The following is a 21,676-nucleotide window of genomic DNA, read 5'->3' as shown; positions in this document are numbered from 1 at the left end:
GACCTATAAATGTGCCTAAAGTTAAATGCAAATAACGTGAAGGTGCATTTAGCCACTATGATGCTGTTCTGCTGAATAAGCTGCCAACTGACCTGACACTTTAAGTTCTTATAAGAGTGATCTTAAAACACTGCTTTCCCTTATGCCTTTGACTGTTAGATAAAGTACAACATATTAGCATTTTGCCTGTGTACACATGATTTGCACTGTACATGGGTGTGTGTGCGTGTTTGAAGGCAATCCGGCTGCAAATCTTGATCCGCTCCATTTCTTTACTCTCATACATGCACACCCACCCACACACCTACACCTACACACACCCCAACACACACCCACACACACAAACAGTTGCAATCAAAATATTTCAACCCCAACTGCAAATCAGGTTTATTTTGAAAATGAGGAATCTCAGCCCTGTGATGGCTGCTGTAGAATCTTCCAGGATTTCCTCTGCAACCGAGCCTTGGTGGACACTGAGGTATGCTTGGGATCATGGTCCTGCTGGAAGGTCCAATGATGCCCAAGCTTCAGCTTCCTCACAGACGGCATGATGTTTCTTCCTAGATTTCAAGAAACTTTGATGATTCTGTTACGAGATCCAGGATAAAGTACTGAGTATTGAAAAGTTACAAGGACTGTTTTAATCCTGTCTGACTTCAATCTGCAGCTCCTTACTCACTCGTATCTGCTGTAGTGTTAGGGCTTGTGGTTTCCTGCACCTAGCAGGCGGTAAGAACTCTGAGCTTCAACATAACTCTACATCTCTAAGCAGCTCCCTCGTGTGTGTAAGAATGAACCTGCTGGATTTTAGAAAGAACAGAGAAAGAAGCCGTGTCAACCCTTGAGACTCACCTACGGGGGCCTTGTGTTGTCGGAAGAAAAACCCTCCTGCGATGAATTTACGTCCACAATAATTCCACAAAAAAACAGAAAGGGATGAAATCATCAAAAGTGTATAAGGTTAATCCAGAAGTTTTGTTGACAAAATGCAACCAAGAACTAAAATTTGGGTTTAAAAAACTTTTTTATTTTGACAAAGCTTCAGCAAAATATGGACCAAAAACACTCAAGAAATTCAAAAATAAAACCTGAGTTGATTAGAATCAGCAAATTCCATTGAGGAGTACAGGCATCAACAGCATCAACATCAACAAGAAAAAATGGATTATATGAAAATATAAATGATGACATGAATTAATAAAGATTTAAGTCAATTTTAAAGCAAAAACAAAACATACTGGTTCAACATGAGAATATCGGTACCAAAAATTCAAAATGGTTACAAACTCACGAGTTGAAACCACAAAAGATAGCTTTTGGACCTATGGTTGGACTCTGTGCGAGAGCCCTGACAGGAAATTTGAGGTCTTTTGATTAGGTACGTTAGGTTTCCACCCGTACTGTGACTTCCAAGAAAAGTAATCTTAGAAACCAGACTTCAGAGGAAAACCCGCTGAATCTAAGTTTAGAATTTAGAAGGTTTAGAAGTTTATAGGAACTCAAAGTTCATCCAGAAGGTCACCTGTCGAGGTAAAAGAAGTTCACCCAAAGCTAAAACCCCCTTGCCGTGCTTAGAAGTTCACCAAAAGGTCTCTTGTGGTTTCACCTTGACTTGTCTCCATTATGTTTTTATTATTATTATTATTTTTTTTTTTTATAAAGTGGATAATCTTTGCACACTTCCACTGCCACAGAACAATAGAGAGAGAAAAAGAAACTTAAAACCACATACAAAAATAACCCCACCTGTTGCTAGGGCAGATTTAAGACATGTCATACTCTGTTATATCACTTTAGGATAAATGATTAACAAGCCTCAATAAAGCAGCATTAAGCCATGATGCTGTTCTTTCAGCTTCAGGAAAGTCAATGTCGATACTCTCAACAATTCCACCTGGTCTTCCACACGCTGCAGGTTTCCAGTGCCAGAGGATGCAAAGATTTAGAGCATCACCGAGCCACCGCCATGCTTAACTGTGGGCACAGTGTTCTTTCCATCAATGCTTCATTCTTCTTCCTCCAGACATACCGCTGATCCAATGTGCCAAAAAGTTCCAGTTTTGTTTCATCACTTCACAGAACAGAATCCTAAAACCTCTGTGGCTTAGTTCCATGATTTTGAGCAGACTGGAGCTGACTATTCTTGGGTTCTGGGTCAGTAGTGGTGCACGTCTAGGAGCTCTGGCATGGAAACGGTCTATGTTCAGTACTTGTCTTACTGTCCCTGTTGCCACCAGGAGGTCTTTTGCACTAACTCCATGGTTTCAGCCGGTGATAGCTTCTTTTTTCTGCTCCGTCCAGGTAGTGGAACCACAGTTCCTGTAACTTTGAACTGGTGAACTCTGCTTCCAACAGTGTCTCTAGAACATTCAGGGCCTTTGTGATTTTTTTTTGTCCTTGTTTGTGAAGGCCAGTGATCTCTTCTCTTAACTTTTTGGACCATTCTCTTCATTTAAACATATTTCTAGTCAAGTGTGATACTCAACAGATCCCTCACAGTTCAAGTATTTCATGTTCCAGCTCAAGCAGACCTGTTGCAGCTAGTGAAGCCCTTGATTAGCTGCTTCAGGTGTTCTTGAAACAACACTGGTTTTGCATATTTGAGCTGCTGTGAGGGATTCTGTTCAGGGGTTCAATCATTTAATCAGGGTTTTTTTCTTCATCTGTTTTCATGCTGATGTTCATCTTTTGTTTCATGTTCATTCTAAGTATTTTACTGTCCCCACTCCTCCAAGATCCTCCACAGACTCGCTCTCCACAGGAAGTCCTTAGAATCAACTGCATATGAAGGAAATCACATGAGAGTTAACTTAATGCTAGCCTATAACATGTAACATAGATGACCGTGACTCTGCAGTGGGTCTGTTAGTTCAGTCCAGGAGGTTCTAACCTGAAGGGACTTCATACAGCGTCTTCCTGCTCCTCTCTGTCTTCTCTCTGTGCTGCAGCCATATCTGAGATGTTCTCATATGCAGGGTCAGAGTTTAACTGGGAGCAAAAATATGTTTTAATAATAAATATATCTGACTAGCAATATAAGCATTTAACTGTATTTTATCAAAACAGAATCTAAACAGATAGCATTGTATCAAGAGTCTATTTAAGAAATAATTCAAACCTGAGAAAAAAAAAATAGTCTAATCATCTCTGTTGATTGTTAAAGTGTTTGGGTTAAAAGCTGAGGGTGAAAGCTTCCACCTCAGCACCCCTTCAGGGGTTCCCTTGGACAGATTAGGGCTGTGCTGACACAGGTGGAGCAAACTGTGGGCCTAAATCCTCAGGAGGATGTGCTGCAGTGGAACGTGAAACAGTTTTTTGCTCAATGTCATGTTTATAAATGCTCAAAATGTCACAAAATCTCTGTTTTCAACTCTGTGAAGCAGGTTAGACTGTTTAAAGTAAAAATCCCGATGCCAAAAAGTTAAATATACACAGAATACAGTGATTTCCAAATCCTTTGAAGCAGCATGCACGCTCCTGTACCAACACTTTTGGAACAAGTTGCACCAAATTACTAATGTTTTTATGTTTAAACAACACTAATTATCATTTTTATAAATTTTGTCTGTGTGCTGTGTTCAAATGAAAACAGGTTCCATATCACATGATTCTGTTATTTTCCCCAGATTTTATAAAAATCCCAACATTTTTGAATTTGGTGTTTATATGCAGCATATATAAACTAGTCCTGTGTCATCAAGTTTTTATGTGAAAGTTTGCTTCATGACTGGAAAGATCTAAAGATTTACTTAAATAGCTGAAATAATCATAAATTCATGTCATCTTTCTCCAGAGTATTTTAGGAGCTAAAGTATCAGTACAGTGATTTATGGGAAGCTGTGCAAGTATGGCCTATCTCTCTCTCTCTCTCTCTCACCTCCATTGCTTCTTCAGGTCCATCTGGTTCAGCCCTCAGAGTTTCCTTCTTCTTGGGGTAACTTTTATAAAAACAGAAAAAAATAAACTTCAGAATAATTAAATAAATCAAACAATTCATTGAACGAGTCTGAGGAAGAAAATTAAAGAGAGGAGAGTGAACACTTCCTGTCTTACCTCCTCCACAGAATCAGAGGGAGAAGAAGAATCATCATCAAGAGTCCCAGAGTTACCCTGGAGATATTTGCTATGAATGCTGAGCTACCTAGAATTAAAATCAGATAAATGAGACACTGTTAATAAAAGTAATGTTTCTGAGTCAGTGATAACAATGTAGGGGCAAAATGTAAGTCATGTTATTACCTGGGAAATACTTTTCCATTCTGTGATAACCTTTAGTTAGTAGTTCAGTTGAGACAGAGTCTCTCCTGTGTCTGTGCAGGTAAAAATAAATAATAAAGGGCTTACCTGCCACAACAGTCAGAGTGAAGGTGGAGTTATGGCGCCCTCTTGTGTTGTAAGCTTCACAGTAATAATTCCCACCATTTTCAGATCTAATGTCATCGATGATGAAGATCGGTCCTGAAGCTAGAGATGAGTCTTCACTCTCCTTGTACCAGGTGTAATTAGCTGCTGGGTTAGCATCACTGCTACAGGTCAGAGTCACTGAACTGCCCTCCATGATCTCATCCACAGGACTCACTGACACTGAGGGAAGCTTTGGAGCATCTGATTGACAACAAAGAAAAATGTAAAACAACAGAAGATAAAACTGTTATATTCAAGAAAAGTCAGCCATGAGCTTGGAGAAATAACACTATTCTCTGAATTAATAACTATTATGCTATAATGTGAGACCAGGTAACCAAAGCCAAAGTCTGCACTGCAAAATAGTGACAAAAACACAGAGGCTTTATGGGTAAAAAATAAAATGCTTCAAAAGCTTTAACTAGTGTGTACGTTTGAGCCACCATTGTTTTGTGGCACATTTTTACCAAAAAAATCACTTTGCATTCATTTTAACAGTGGATTAATTCAGACAATTCATATTAAAAACAGGGATTGCAGATTTCTCTTTCACATTAAACTATACATAGAAAAGAAAATATCTGAAAATAAGCTAGCAGATCAAATTTAGCCACAGTGTGAGCTTCATGCATGATGCAGCAGTCTTTGCCAACAGTTAATACATTTTTGTCCTCTTTTTACATTCATTGTAGTTACTGGATGGACTTCAACTCCAGTTCTATGAGTACATGTCCACTAATGGGCTTCACTAATGGTTTAATCATTAGTGAAGCATATTAGTGGACATCAGAGATGCACAGAAGTCATTTTTTGTAAGTCCATGTCAAGTCTCAAGTCTTTGGTCAGGAGTCCAAGTCAAGTCTCAGGTCTCTGATGGTTGTAATGAGCGTTCTATGACCTTCCTCTGATGTCCAGTCTGTTAGATCACTGCATTGTTCTATCTAAGGAATCTACATCCTCTACTGTGTTATCACCATCAGTAGGGTGGGGTAAATCCTCTACTGTGTTATCTCCATCAGTAGGGTGGGGTAAATCCTCTACTGTGTTATCTCCATCAGTAGGGTGGGGTAAATCCTCTACTGTGTTATCTCCATCAGTAGGGTGGGGTAAATCCTCTACTGTGTTATCACCATCAGTAGGGTGGGGTAAATCCTCTACTGTGTTATCTCCATCAGTAGGGTGGGGTAAATCCTCTACTGTGTTATTACCATCAGTAGGGTGGGGTAAATCCTCTACTGTGTTATCACCATCAGTAGGGTGGGGTAAATCCTCTACTGTGTTATCACCATCAGTAGGGTGGGGTAAATCCTCTACTGTGTTATCACCATCAGTAGGGTGGGGTATTGTTTGTGGCCGGCTCGCTGTGGTGAACGCATGTGTACACTTACATATGAACGGGGCTTGACACTAACTTTTTTTTACACTGGGCAACCACTGTGACTAATGGTTACTGGCCACTCAGTGTTTCCACTAGCCACAGTTCTGTTGTTGGGAATGTATGTGCTATATATCATATGTACCTCTGCTATAAGATGAAACACATTTCTCTCTTTTTCCCTCATCAACACGATCAGTTTAAGCTCTCCTCTTAATAAAGCTCCTCTCTGTGTTCATATGTAACACTACAGACACATGAGTCACACTTCACTGATAGAGACACTGGAGATGAAATGTTCTTGTTATTTATCAGATATATTTCTTTAATGGTAGTGATTTTATATTAACACAAAAACACTAACTGTTAATGAACTGTTTATTCTGATATAACATAAAAACTCAATGAGCATTTCTAATTCTCACTCAGACAGATCTTCAACAGAGTATGCTGAGTATTTCTCCAGTCTCCTTAGTAAACTTCTGTCGTCATTTATGGCGTAAATTTCTTTATATGGGTAAACTCAAGCTAAATTTGACTATATTCAGCTGATATCTCCTGGACTCCTGAGTTACTAATTTATCTGTCACAGCCTCGTATCTATCTGTCTCTGTTTCTTGCTGCCTCCATGAACCGTATTTAAAGTTTTAATATTCCTGTTGTCTTTTATGTCCAGCCATTATCAATAAGCAGCAATGCAGAGATTCCAACATTAATTTGTTCCCCATAAACATATGATAATCAGGGATTATTAACCAAATCATAGTTTAACATTGTGCACACCCATTGCTCACGTGGGCGACACAGAGAGACACAGCTGGAGTGCGCACACACAGTGATGATGCTAATCCTCTGTGGAGAGGAGCTTTAATGCAGGAGAAAAGAGTTTCAGTATTCTGAAACTTTTGCCCTCAATAGACTGAAGTCTGAAGTCTGCAATCTGTGCAACCAACATGTTAGCGTGCGTTTCAAAGTAGGTGTGTGTGTGAGCGTTGCGTTTGTGTGTCACATGCAGCATGAACGAGGATGAGGAGGAGAGGTTGGTGATGCGTAAAAGGCGCACGAACCGTCAAAGAGAAGGGAGGAAAGGGGAAAAGAGTGACAGGGGGACAAGAGATCATGATGGAAAAATTAAAAACCAAGGATTGTGCACGAGTCCCAAATCACGAGTCCGAGTTGAGTAGTGAGTCTTTAGCGCATGAGTCCAAGTCAAGTCTCAAGTCACTGATGTGTGCGACTTAAGTGTGACTCGAGTCCAAGTCGCAGACTCGAGTCCCCATCTCTGCCAAGTACTAATCTTTAACGGTTGTGCTTACACTGGACATCTATGAATACAGGAGAGGAGTTGATCCGTCCATACTGATTCTCAGATCTGCAGTAGTATGTCCCTCTGTCCTCAGGGCTGATGGTGCTGAGATGATGAAGGCCTTGTCGCCCCTGAGGTGCTGTTTGGTTCTCCTTGTACCAGGTGTAATTAGCTGCAGGGTTAGCATCACTGCTACAGGTCAGATTTAGGGAAGTTCCCTCTACTATGACAGCAGAGGGACTCAGAGACACTGAAGGAAGTCGTGGGGCGTCTGGGAGAACACGAAAAGAAAAAAAAGACAAAAACTCAGTTGTTGTTTCAAGTTTTCTGCATAGGACTTTGTTAGAGATCTGTTGATGTTATTAAGGGATGTATATACTTACACTGAACATCGATACAGAATCCTTTGGAGGTCTTGTGACCATACTTGTTCTCAGACTTGCAGGAGTACATCCCACTGTCCTTGGACCGGATAGTGGTGAAAGAATAAGTGCCTTTTTGTCCCTGAGGTAATGTTTGGTTCTCCTTGTACCAGGTGTAACTAGCTGCTGGGTTAGCATCACTGCTACAGGTCAGAGTCACTGAACTGCCCTCCATGATCTCATCCACAGGACTCACTGACACTGAGGGAAGCTTTGGAGCATCTGATTGACAAAGAAGAAAAATGCAAAACAATGGAAGATAAAACTGTTATATTCAAGAAAAGTCAGCCATGAGCTTGGAGAAATAACACTATTCTCTGAATTAATAACTATTATGCTATAATGTGAGACCAGGTAACCAAAGCCAAAGTCTGCACTGCAAAATAGTGACAAAAACACAGAGGCTTTATGGGTAAAAAATAAAATGCTTCAAAAGCTTTAACTAGTGTGTACGTTTGAGCCACCAGTGTTTTGTGGCACATTTTTACCAAAAAAGTCACTTTGCATTCATTTTAACAGTGGATTAATTCAGACAATTCAGATTAAAAACAGGGATTGTAGATTTGTCTTTTACATTAAACTATACTTTTAAAAAAAACATCTAGGGGTGCAGGTGGCCTAGTGGTTAAAGACGCTCCCCATGTACGTGGGTGGCCCAGGTTTGAATCCGGCCTGAGGCTCTTTACCGCATGTCTCTCCCCTGCTCTTGACCCTGTTTCCAACTCTATCCACTGTCCTCCCCTATCTAATAAAGGCACAAAAATGCCCAATAATAAATCTTTAAAAAAAAAAAAACATCTGAAAATAAGCTAGCAGATCAAATTTAGCCACCGTGTGAACTTCATGCATGATGCAGCAGCTTTTGTTAAGAACTAATACATTTTTGTTCTCCTTTTACATTCATTGTAGTTACTGGATGGACTTCAACTCCAGTTCTGTGAGTACATGTCCACTAATGAGCTTCACTAATGGTTTAATCATTAGTTCTAACTTCCCACCACCTAAATAGTCACCAGAATGCAGAGAAATTAGTGTTTGATCTCAAAAATGTTCCAGGGCAGAGACCAGACCTCTGCACTGTTGTGGAGCTCTAGTCCAGCTTCTTAGCCTGTTATTAAAGGTGCAGTGTGTAATATTTACCCTAGTGGCATAACTATAATATTTATATGGGACACAGTACATATAAGTAGGCCTTTCTAATTTAGTGTTTCATCTCTAAATATATAAAATTGTTCCATTATCATTTGATCACTTCAGTGGTTCTGTAGAAACATGCAAGATGCAAAAATCCAAGATAGTGGAGCCCATGGAAGGGACAAAAAGGTTTATTCTGAGTAAAAAAAAAAAAAACAACATGTTTGCTACGCGGACAACTGGGGTTCGAATCTGGCCTGAGGCCCTTTACCGCAAGTCTCTATCCTGCTCTTGTATCTTGGTTTCCAACTCTATCCACTATACTCCTCTATCAAATAAAGATGCCCAAAATAATGCAACTGAAAATGTAACTTCCCACCACCTAAATCTTTAACTGTTGTGCTTACACTGGACATCTATGAATACAGGAGAGGAGTTGATCCGTCCATACTGATTCTCAGATCTGCAGTAGTATGTCCCTCTGTCCTCAGGGCTGATGGTGCTGAAATGATGAAGGCCTTGTCGCCCCTGAGGTGCTGTTTGGTTCTCCTTGTACCAGGTGTAATTAGCTGCTGGGTTAGCATCACTGCTACAGGTCAGAGTCACTGAACTGCCCTCCATGATTTTAGCAGAGGGACTCACTGACACTGAGGGAAACTTTGGAGCATCTGATTGACAAAGAAGAAAAATACAAATCAACTGAAGTTAAAACCATTACATTTAAGAAAAGTCAGCCATGAGCTTGGAGAAATAATACTATTCTCTGAATAAATAATAGTTATACTAGGGCTGTCAATATTCATCTACAGTCCTATTCGAATTTCATTTATTATTTTTACAGATTTCAGATTGTATTCAAATATGTATGCACATTTTCTTTCATTAATTTGTATGTAAAACGTCCAGTTGCTTTAATCACCGTGTAGTTACACGTTTATCCACTAGAGGACCCTCAAATATTACATTACAGATTGCAGTAAAGACAGCTAAAAGCAAAAGTAGTCAATGTTAATTTTTATGTACTTTTTTAGTATAAACACAGCCACCTGCACCATTTAGTGGCCTTTAACAGTTATTTTCGTACTGATGGACAACTTTAAAACCAGCAAATGGGTGAAAAATTATATGTCAAGCAAAACAGCCTAAATTAAATTGCGCTGCTTACGACGCTTATGACATCATGTTTATAATGAACAAAACATTAAAAAAGTGTTGGTACTATCTTGTCCCTACAGGTTTTTACATAAAAACTGAGGCACTCCACATTTTCTGAATCAAGAACAGAGCATTTTTTGCTCGTGATCGTCCCAGCCATGGAGAAAACTCTCTGCCCTGAAGGAGGTGCCCGGGATGCAAAGGTAACAGCGTAGGCTACCAGCTGGGACAGGAGACGATACCTGGGCCAGAATGTTTTCCATCACAACAGTGGGTTACTGTTGGTGGGCATCGCGTTTTTGCGCCACCTTGGCGATAAACATCATAGATATATATAGAAGAGTAGATAGGACACGCCCCTTTGAACTGCGTGCCTACAGCGAGGCTAAGCTTGTCGGGGCAAAGTGTCGGGGCATTCTGTGGTTGTAGATGGCACGAAAACTGAAACAACAAGGATGCCTGCACATTGTGCTGCGTACGGTTGCACATTAGACCGTACGGTTGAAACAGGAAACTGGAAATAACCTTTCACAGGTAAAAATAGTTTTTTGGCTCTTTTTTCATTATTAAATCTTGTTGAGAGCTTCAGTAACTACCTGGCTACTAGCAAAACACGAGCTAGCAGCTTGACAGCCAAATACCAGACGATAAATAGCAGCTGTAGTATAGCTGTACAAGCAATAGTAGTAGTACTAAAAGTACAAGCAGCAGTAGTAGTATAAATAGCCTTTAGAGTTGTAGAAGTAGTATCAGTATTTGTAATAGTATTACCAGTTGTAGTAGCAGTGCCAGTATCAGCAGCAGTAGTTGGTACTGCCACTAATACTAGTAGTAGTTATGTAGTCATAGTTATATGTATAGCCATATACGTTAAGTCCAAGGTGACGTGAAGTTTTACTATTTACTCAGCGACATGCACAACAGTTTCAATGTACCTGTTTCTAACTTGTACAAATGGCAGTAAACTCTATTCTATTCTATCGCCACAGTGTGTTTGTTTCTATGAACATAGAGAGAGAGAGTGAGAGAGAGATAAGGAGGGGGAGAGAGACAAATAAATAAATCTAAACGATTATTTGATTACCTTTACAATTAAATCTTTTGATCTCAAACCATATTTTCTATATATGTATATCTTTATTTTTCTATTTTTTATAAATACAACTATATATCTATGTATATACATTTATAAATATATAATGGCTGAACATAAAAGATTCCCAGACCTCTGGACTTAACCAGTAAAATAACTTAAATTGTAGGCTACATTGGTAGAATGCCCTTTATCGTTTTTTTTAAATCAAATTTTCTGTATTAATAGCACGTTTTGACGTTGACAATAAAGCAAATCGCATGAAAATCGGTTGAGAAATGAGCAAGTTATGATTTATTTTCAATGTACATGCATTGCCTTCAATGAGAACGTCGCCCCCGCCAAGATGGCCGCCATGTAGGCACGTCGCTTAGCAGTTTGCTACAGTGCACTGGAGTATCTAGTGTTCCATATATATCTATGATAAACATCCCCAAACATCTGCATTACCGCCTCTGTGTTTTGGTTTGAAAACTTTATTGTTCATCATGTCACATGTCGTTTGACTAAACGTTTGGCTCCTACACCTACATGTGGGTGAAGCAGAGGCCAAGGAGAGACTGGAGAACGATTATAAACAACAAAAATGTTTTTAAGTAAACACGTCTGATTAGTAACTTCAGCTTTCGGATATTAATGAGTTTTTAAATATTGGAATTATATTCGAACCTGGAAATTTGCTCCAACAGCTCTAGATTGTACTACAATGCAAGAGCAGGTAACCAAAGCCAAAGTCTTTAATGGAAAATAGTGACAAAAACACAGAGGCTTTATCAGTAAAAAAACAATAAAATGCTCAAAAGCTTTCACTAGTGCCTACGTTTGAGCCACCATTGCTGTGTGGCACATTTTTACCAAAACCTTACTTTATATTCACTATAACAGTGGATTAATTCAGACATTTCAGATTAAAAACAGGGATTGTAGATTTGTCTTTTACATTAAACTATACTTTAAAAATAATTATTTGAAAATAAGCTACCAGATCAAATTTAGTCACAGAGTGAGCTTCATGCATGAAGCAGCTGTTTTTCTTAACAATAAATGACTCTGTGTTTTCCTTTTACATTAATTGTAGTTACTGGATGTCCTTGAGCTCAAGCTCTATGAGTACATGTCCACTAATTGGCTTCATTAATGGTTTAACCATGGGAATGTTAAATCAAGGCTGACATCCCATCACATATTGTCGGCAAAATATTCACCAGATATTAGGGCTGGGCAACTAATTGCAAATGAGATAAAAATTCAAATATGACCTGTTGTAATTTTCAAATCTCAGACAGTGCAATATTTGTTTTAATCCTGAAATGTGTTAAAATGCCAAATTGATACCATTTCTTGCAGCAGAGGGTTCATGCTCTACACATTGTGCATACAAACAAGAGTCTTTTTTCGAAATAGTTTACTAAAATCGTACTTTTCCTGATCATGCATATGATTTTCTTAATAAAAATGAGAATAGCATAAAATATTATTATATTTACAGTATAGCAATCGATGTCAAATTTGCTTCATGAGCCAAAATCCCAATTAGATATTTTTTCAAATCTTTCATCCCTACTTTAATTTATCTAAAATTTTATTGGTTATAATACAGAATGATGTAGTGCAGTGTTTGTTCAATAATACATAAGATGAGGAACCTAAAAATAATTGCATATTAAATCGCAATTAGGGGTGCAAGATAACTATCGGACCGATAACAGGAAATTATTACGTCATTCTTATCGGTCCGATATCATATATATTTTTGTCAGCATGGCAGTGCTGTCGTTTTTTTTCTTTCTCAGGAGACTACACATTCCGAAACAGCAGGTGGCGCCGCAGTACACGACCTGCTATTAAAGCACCAAAGAAGAAGAGGAAGTAGCAGCCCCTGTACTAAAATGCTAACAACATGGTGGCGTTATTCAGTATTTACAGGGAGGATAACACGACCGTGTGTAGAATTTGCCCTGCAAAGGTCGCAAAGATTAGAAAAAAGTCCTCGACAGATCTTATAAGTCACTTATAGTCATCATCCTAACGACGTTAAAATGAAGCGGCAGCAGCCACGAGCCTCAGCTGCAAGCATTAGCGGGCATTGAAAACTGCAAAAGCTTGCCAGAGCCAAAAGGTGCACCGTTATAACAAAATCAGAATGAGCCTGTTATCATTTGGTTTTATGGGGGAAAACCGTCTGTCAGTTGTTTGTGTATGTTGTTCTTGGTACACAAATGTTTAACTAAGAAAAGTGAACTATAATAACAGTTAAAAAGTCAGAATGGTTCTTTGTTTTTTGAAAAACATGAGTGATATTAGTATTAGTATATTAAAATAAGTTATAAATATCTTTGCTCACTACATATTAACCCCTTCTTACCCCCAGATGTGCATAAACACATCAAATAAACTTCTTTTGTTAAATCAACAATTGAAAAAAATATTGGTTATTATCGGTTATCGGCCATCAGGAGTAGGAAATGATCGGTTATCGTGCATCACTAATCGCAATCGCAACATTGGAGAAAAAAATCGCAATTAGATTAATTTCTCAAATCATTCAGCCCAACCAGATATCAGAGAAATAAGTGTTTAATCCCTAAAATGTTCCAAGGGGGTGCCAAAACCCCTGCACTGCTGTGGAGCTCTAGTCCAGCTTCTTAGCCTGTTTTTAAGGGTGCAGTATGTAATATTTAGCCTAGGTGCATTCAGCAGAACAAATTTGGGGCATAATATTTACATTACTATTATATTTATGATAAAGGCCTTGTTGTCCCTGAGGTGCTGTTTGGTTCTCCTTGTACCAGGTGCACTTAGCTGCAGGGTTAGCATCACCGCTACAGGTCAGAGTCACTGAACTGCCCTCCATGATTTTAGCATAAGGACTTAGTGACACAGAGGGAAGCCTGGGAGCATCTGGCAGGGTTATGTCGAGGTGTTGTACTACCACAGCTATGGTAGTTAAATCACAAAGTATGAATAACCATGAGCAGCAGCATTTTAGATATTGAGTTTTGTCAAACTGATATTCAATAGTTTAAATCTTGTACTGCAAAGAAAACTCCTCAGTTTTTATCTGGTGAACTGCAGCTACCTGTGAATGATAGCTGAGGAAAGCTGGTATACTAAAGACAGAAAACATACTCACATTTGACATCAATAATGGTGTGTGCAGATGTTCTCTGCCCCAGACTGTTCTCTGCTGTACACCTATACTCTCCTGCATCCGAGGACTGGATGGCGCTGAAGATGAGCTGTTGTTCACTGCTGAAAGGTTCAAAGTCTTGGCGTTCGTTCTTCTTGAACCAGGTGATATTAGCGGATGGGTTAGCATCAGTGCTGCAGGTCAGTGTCACAGATGAGTTCTCCACCATCTCACCAGGGGGGTTCAAAACTGCAGAGGAAACTTTGGGAGCATCTGAGGAAGAAACTGACGTGTGTCACTCAGAAGTCATGTTTGTTGTTTTGTGGTCAGTATTTTTGTCACAGCTTTATGATGCTTACTATGGAGGTAGAAATGTGCATTTCATATTAAGTCATAACAGCAAAGTCTCTTCTGAGTAAATTGTAGATACTTGGGCCCTGCAAAAGGAATAGCGCTCAGTGAAGAAATCTCTTATCTATTTCTGTTTGCTTCCTCAACTCAACCATGCAGACCGATGTGTAGCAAGAAACCAGCACTGACTGGGTTAACTGCGTCATCCGACATCGCTTTAATTACCTTTCACAATTTCTGTCCCTGCACTCCCAGCTCTCTAAGTAATGAAACAGCTGATCTTGCAACAAACCCTCTGTACCCCACTTCTACTGGACGAGTCTTAACTTTCCCTCCTCGCTGTCAGCTTCTGCTCCTAAATCTGCATATCTATAGTTTTTCTTCCACAGAATCCTCCCAATGAACTGCTCTGTAAAGTAAACTACATGCTAACTGGCAGACCATAGCACTGTCAGGCTCAAACTATCTCAGGTGGCACAAGTTTCCCTCCCAAATCTACCTACATCTCCCAGTCCTTAGCACTCTTAAACTGGCCTGACTGGTTCCTACCTAAAAACCTGCCTCTGTTAACTTCCTCTCCCTCCCAAACAAACTTAACCCTTGTATGGTGTTCGGATCTCTGGGACCCGTTTTCATTTTTTATTAAAAGAAAAATGATATGAGTATTTATTTTTTCAAACTCAGACTCATTGGCCTTGGCTCATTTTCTGTGAAGAACATATATCCGAACACATTTTCAATGACCACACACTTTATACCTGTAGTGTATTCTGAAATTCATGTTTTATTTTGTGGGACTTCCGGAGTCTGGCTTCCGGTTGTCCCTTTCTCATTGCTGGTAACTCTTCATGCGTCTCCTGAGGTTCACCATCCCCACGGCACTGCGGAGAGTGAGCGCACCTGCAGGCAATCACCTCATCCCACTCCCCTCCAAGTAGCAGCCTCAAGCTCACGGCAGTGCCAGAGTTTCGCTCCTTACTCCTCAGGGTAAACCTCAGCGCTCGGCATCCTATGAGTATTGTGATTTTTGCAACATTTTCTTGTGACTACCTGTGGCTCTATACTAACGTGTCTCTCTCCTACATTTTTCCAGTGCCTCACTCACCGCTCACTAACAGCTTGTTACCAGCATTCTCACCCACGAAGATTCCCCCCACCCCCTTCCCGTGTTTAAATAAACCTTTTAAAACTTCTCCGTCTCCACAACTGGGTTCAATTCCACCTCACACACGACAGTACCCCCCTACATATTTGTATTACATACAGGATGTTCAGGTCCAGTGGACCCACGGCTAAAGAAGGGGGGAAATTGTAGGTCCTGTGTACCCTCACTCTGTCTACTTCCTTTCTAGGCCTACTGTGTGTGTGCGGTGTGTGTGTGTGTGTATGAATGTGTGTCTATATGAAGGTGTGTCTGTATGAAGGTGTGTGTGTCTATATGTGTGTGTAGGTGTGTGGGTGGGTGAAAGTGTGTGTGTCTGTATGAATGTGTGTCTGTATGAAGGTATGTGTGTCTGTATGAATGTGTGTGTGTCTGGGTGAAGGTGTGTGTGTCTATATGAAGGTGTGTGTCTGTATGAAGGTGTGTGTGTCTATATGAAGGTGTGTGTGTCTGTGTGAAGGTGTGCGTGTGTGTCTGTATGAAGGGGGGTGTGTGTGTGTGTGTGTGTGTGTGTGGGTGTGTGTGTGCATGTGTGAGAAAGAGAGAGAGCGTGTGAGTGTAAGTGTGAATTTTGTGTTTCTGCCCCTGCTGTTTCTGCACCAGGTTGCTAAACTTGCAAAGCAGATGGATATGCCCGTTTCCTGGTTTTTCACTGGCCAATCCATCTTGTAAAGCTCCCATCTGAACCGTTTGGGCCCGGTTAGAAAGTGACAGGATCAATCAGCGACGAGGGGCAGTACTTTCGGGCGCAGCGGAGGCGTGATGTAAGCAAGCAGCATCAAGAGGCCGGTGCCATTATGTTGGAAGAGATTAGCATAGATGCTTCTAAAGCGCCAGTTTTATCAGAACTGGACGACATTTCTTTGTTAAAAGAAGAACAAAGAACAGCAGTGAGTTGTTTTCAAAAATGACAAAATTTGTGTACTGACATGTCTACAGACGCCATGGTTCATGTTATTCCTCGGTAGCTGCACACGCACAAATCGGTTACTGCTACGTCACGTGTTTTGTTGCTCTGATTGGCCCATAAAGATGTGACAGACAGAACGTTCATCCAATCACACTCCAAGTTTTTTTCAAAGGCTCTGCCCTTTAAAAAAACTTTGCCCCTCATGTGTTGTATAGGCTGGTATGATAAGGCAGTCTGTTCAGTGGGGCTGTGTTGTCTAGACTGACATGGTCACTATATGTGTTCAATTTCTGTTGTGTAAACTGACCTGAATGGGTAAAATTTATGTTGAAGTTCAAATAAATAAAAATCAATAGCTATAAAAAATTTGGCTTAATTTTTAAATTTAAATTTTTTCCTCTCATATCTTGATTATATTAAATTTTATTACAAAACAAACTAAAAATGAGTAGCACTTTAAATTATAAATGTGATCTAACAATGTGAAGAGGCTTATTCTGGTCACTCATTGAGTGTGAATCCGTCAGTGCAGTGTCAGGTGTGTGGAGCTGATTGCCACTGATTGTGGCCAGGTGTGGCAAGCTTATATATACTTCTTGGTTGACTCATTATCTCACCACCAGAGATGGTGAGGACATCTCCTTGTGTTTTCTTGTGTGTTTGTGATGTGAAGAGTTTGCAGAGCTTTTTGAGAATCTTTTCTGGGTGGTTATTGTTGATATTATTACTAGCTGTTTCAAGAGAGCTGAGGCAGTACTGAGTGTCTTTACTCAGTATTTTTGGTTTCTCCTTTCATACCAGCCTGGTGGCTTTTGTATTTTATTTTAGAAGAGCTTCTCCTTCTCCCTACCTGTTTTAATTTATAGTCAGCTGCATGACAGTGGTGGATTAGTTTCTGGGTTTTATTCTGAAAGGGAGCTTTTCAGTTATTTGCATGTAAGCATTCAGCTTTGTTTTCATCCCCTTTTCCCTTTGATCGCTCACGATTTTAGTGGTTATCCTGCTAGGATAACTTTCAGAAACCCTTGGTCTGCAATTGTGTCCCAAACCCCCTCCTTATGACAAACAAAGGCAAAAGGCAAATATTAAACATAAATGCTTTTTATATTGCTTGTAATTGGGATGAAGTAAACATCTGTTGAGTATTTTAACATAAAATTGTTTGATTATGGTGAATTAAAAACCAACAAATGCAGCAGGTCCACCAGACCCACGAACACTGGCTGAATAACAAAAATTACCATATTGAACACCATACAAGGGTTAAACACCTGCCCTCTCTCCCTGATTACATCCTGCGTTCACCTGTTGCCTTCTGTTTTCAATTCCTGCTGCTAGACTTTTCAAAACCCTGTTATGTCTCCATGTGCATCTACCTTGTGATAAACTGATCGTACACCCTGTCAAGATGAGAAGTTGCTGTCCTGAGCACAGAGGACATGATGGGTACTGTCAACCCAGCACTTTAGGTTCTGGGGTAATGGTGGGACATCATAGGTAGGCCCTAACAGAAATTTGATCCACCTATCTTCCATACTCCATAGGTCTCTCCAACTCAGCTTCATCTTCTCTACACTCTCCCAGTTCATCCACTGTCCCTGTTTAGCCTGAGCCACAGCCTTAGTACACCCGACTACCTCCTCCTGTCTACGTATCTGCTCCACTACCAGCCTCCTTCTAGCTTAAAATCATCTAATATTTCTTCATATTCACCACTTTTACGTTATCATTGCTATCATTATGAGACTTATTTTCTTGGTCTCTTGTTTCCTGATCAAGTTTATGTTTAGAATAAATGTGAGTTTTATTTGATCTTATTTGATTTTGAGATACATCACATTTCAGTTTTTTTTAGTGACCATCTCTTACAGTTTTCATGGCTGTCAAAAACAGTCAGAAATTGTAAAATATTTTTCCTTTGCTCTTCTTATAATTGCTTTTATCGATAGTAAAATCACTTTTGTTGCATTTAAATTTTAATCTTAAATGTTTGAGGTTACTTTCAGTTAGCTTTAAGTCCAGTTTTGCTGTAGTGTGTGTGTGAAGGTGTGTTTTTGCCATGAAACGGTCGACTGAACTCACACACTGATGGAGAGGGAAATCTCTCATGTCCTCGTAAAGCACAGGAGATCTCATCTTCAAGGTCATATCTGATTTTAGTAGTAGACGTACTCTCCCAGGTGACTGCCTGTCTGTTCTTGAACCAGACGTATGAAAATCGAGCCGCTTCACTGCAGCTGCTGTGACATCTCAGCTCTGCCACTGTGTAGAACTGGTTGGTGGTTATCTTCGTCACCTGCACCTGTAAAGCTAGATACAAGGAAAAGAAACATTGCTGTAACTAGTGCTAAAAATAAAAAAAGAATGTGGAAATACATCATTGCAACAACTTTAATGTTTATTGGTAAAATCAAGTCTTGAAAAGCAGAAATAAAGTGTGTGTACAGTGAAAAAATAACACCTGGGCCTTTATTTCTGACAACGTCTAGTTATGAGTGTTGCCTCTATGCATTATATTTTCCAGGCTTTTTGTTCTTTAATCTTTTTATACAAGGTTTTTTGTTTTCCTTTTAACCAAGATCATGATCCTGAGTCCACTGCCCTCATTCTTTATAGGGATATATTTAAAGATTAGTGGTCCCCTCTCAGTCCACCAGCTGTATGAGGGAAATGTGAATTTAATCCCCTTATCCTGGCACAGGGGGCCACATCAGCTACATCATGTTTTGTTTTTAGTCCTGTTTCATTATAATATCCTGTTTGATTTTGTAGAGACCTTTCCTTGGAGCTGTTCCACAAATTAAGCTCAACATAGCCATGCTTTCTACAGTTTTAGAGATATCAGGTACCATACGCTGAATATGAACCTTCTCTGTTAATGAAGGCTTTCAGATTGAATTGTGGGCTTTCTCACATAAAAGCAGACATTAAATGTGATGCTTCTTCTGCAAATCACAGCCTGCCTGATTCTGTCAGATTTAAGTGATGAAAAAGGTAATTAATTAGAAAATAAGGCTGTCAAATGATAACATTTTAAATCATAAATCATCTTAAAATTTCTTTGGAGTGTCACAATTGCAACATGTTCTTTGCAGTCATGTGATTCTCATGATGCGCCAAGCAGCAACCTCCAGTCCTGAAAAATGAGGCCAATGCGGAAGTGCAAAAAAAATTATATACAGCCAGTGTCCACTTGAGACTGGCTGCGGGAACACCAGAAGTCACCTACACAACACATGTTAAAAAGCCATTTTTTACACCAGAAGTAAACTGGTTCACAGACTGGTTCCAAAAACCAAACCTGTCTCATTAGCTAATGTCTCCATGTCCTCACACTGTTCGGGGGTGAATTTTTTGTACCACAGTCATTTCCATTATATTTAGGAAAAACGTCACTACACACACATTTGCTCATCCAGCTGATGTCTGTCCTGTATTCTGGCACAGATTGTGCTGTGATGTCTGGTGACACCACTCCTTACTTCTTACCATTCTATTCTGGGGTGAGGCAGGGCTACGTCTAAGCCCCTACACTGTTGAGGACCTGTATGGACTGGTTAACAGGTCGGGTAACAGGGGCAACAAACTGTGGTGTCATTTGGTGATGTCCAGATCAGTGATGTGGACTTTGCTGATGATGCTGTGGTCCAAACAGAGACTTTATAAGATCCTGAGTGAGGAGGCTGTTCTCACAGACCAAAACAAAGATCCAGGCATTTGGAGATGCCTTGGATGGAAAAATAAGGTATTTTCTACAGCCAGATCATGATCAGATCCAACTGACAACCCTACTAAAAATAAAATCATTAACTAAAGCTTCTAAAGTTTAAAGAGCACAAATTCACAGCATCTACCAGCAAACTCTGAAACCAAGACTGTATATATAAACTAGAAAGGCACTCAGAGAGCGCAGACCTCCGCCATTATCTCCATCTCCCAATAGTGAAGAATCCTTTAAAAAATTCCTGGGTCCATCCACATGTGCCCCCCACCACGGTATTCACCAAATATTCCCTCCCCGGTGGGGTGGAAACACGGTGAGGCAAAGTACTGGCTTCGCTATGGGTGGACTGTCATGGAGGAAGCGTTGCCTGCTGGTGCCAACAGATGCACTGACAGTCTCACCCATGGTCTCGCTGGACAACTGGAAGTCATGGCAGAGGGTGAATATTCCTCTTTTCCTCCCAGCATTGTGAGTATTCTTGCTACAATTCGCTGTCTTTCTCTCTGTTACGCTCTGACTCGTCTCCTCGACTGGGCGTGCATCTTTCAAACTCTATAAACTCCAAAACATTGAATAGAAACACACCCAAAATGCTGCTGTGATTGAAGTTGCTCCTGTTCGCCATCTCCTGGTGTAAAGTGGTAACAGCATAGACCTCCGCCATTAGCCCTATCTCCCAATAGTAAAGAATCCTTAAAAAAATTCCTGGATTCAGACGGTTATCCTGATCACTCCCAAAATCTAATCAGTTCTTCCTTGTGACATTTCTGACATTTCCTGAAAATTTCATGAAGATCCGTCCATAACTTTTTGAGTTATGTTGCTAACAATCAAACAAACAAATGGACAAACCCACCCGATCACATAACCTCCTTGGCGGAGGTTATTATTCTGTGGACAGCCACCTGTATGACAACTTTTACTAATCTTTGAGAAAAAAATTGAAAAATATACTTGGGTTAACGGAAAAAAGCTTGTGGACACAAGTCAAATGGGTATTCACTGAAACAGTTAATACACAAGCTAAGAGTAATTGACCAAAATCAATATTTCCAGTATTCTTAATGAACTGTGGTTGTGTTTCTGCATTGGTCATCTGTACCTGTTACAGTCAGAGTTGTACCATGTAAACTGTTCCCCCATTCAGAGCTTCCTGCTGTAAATGTGAAACGATAGACGGCTGAATCGCTCTCTCTCAGGTCAGAGATTCTCAGGGTGCTAGCGTCTCCTCTCCTAGAGTCAGTGATCTGAACACGATTTGCATACTGGGAATCTCCTCTGAGGTCTTCAGGTTGTAGGTAATATCGCCTAGACTGACTTTGATCAGATCTGAACCAGAATTTTGACCTGATGCTTTCAAAACTTATGTAAGAGCAAGAGATGTCCACTGATGAGCCTCTGGAGGCACAGATGGTTCTGAGAGTGTATATCACTTTGTTACACAGAGAATCATAGTAACCTGAAAGATACAAAAAGACCGTTTTAAATCAATTAAAGCAATATTAAAAAT

The 21,676-nt window shown here is 40.0% G+C and overlaps 2 protein-coding genes across 2 annotated transcripts in view; both read right to left on the bottom strand.

The window, feature by feature from the left end:
* The window catches only part of LOC121521899 (oocyte zinc finger protein XlCOF6-like), a 310,080-nt gene that overhangs the window by 225,818 nt on the left and 62,586 nt on the right, over positions 1-21,676 (bottom strand). The window lies entirely within an intron of this gene.
* LOC121521897 (B-cell receptor CD22-like) overlaps positions 1,228-21,676 on the bottom strand; it is a 37,814-nt gene continuing 17,365 nt past the window's right edge. Inside the window, exons 5-15 of the mRNA XM_041806096.1 lie at positions 21,269-21,625; positions 18,525-18,752; positions 14,023-14,292; positions 9,049-9,309; positions 7,469-7,729; positions 7,096-7,356; positions 4,345-4,605; positions 4,054-4,141; positions 3,878-3,938; positions 2,891-2,988; positions 1,228-2,778 (exon numbers count right to left, since the gene is read on the bottom strand). Coding sequence (XP_041662030.1) covers positions 2,902-2,988; positions 3,878-3,938; positions 4,054-4,141; positions 4,345-4,605; positions 7,096-7,356; positions 7,469-7,729; positions 9,049-9,309; positions 14,023-14,292; positions 18,525-18,752; positions 21,269-21,625 — 2,135 coding nt within the window. The 3' untranslated portion in view covers positions 1,228-2,778; positions 2,891-2,901. The remainder of the gene's footprint in view (positions 2,779-2,890; positions 2,989-3,877; positions 3,939-4,053; positions 4,142-4,344; positions 4,606-7,095; positions 7,357-7,468; positions 7,730-9,048; positions 9,310-14,022; positions 14,293-18,524; positions 18,753-21,268; positions 21,626-21,676) is intronic.

This window comes from Cheilinus undulatus, linkage group 14 (genome assembly GCF_018320785.1).
Source record: "Cheilinus undulatus linkage group 14, ASM1832078v1, whole genome shotgun sequence".
NCBI lineage: Eukaryota > Metazoa > Chordata > Actinopteri > Labriformes > Labridae > Cheilinus > Cheilinus undulatus.
Note: the sequence above shows the minus strand (reverse complement) of the source record. Positions and strands in the feature narration are given on the sequence as shown.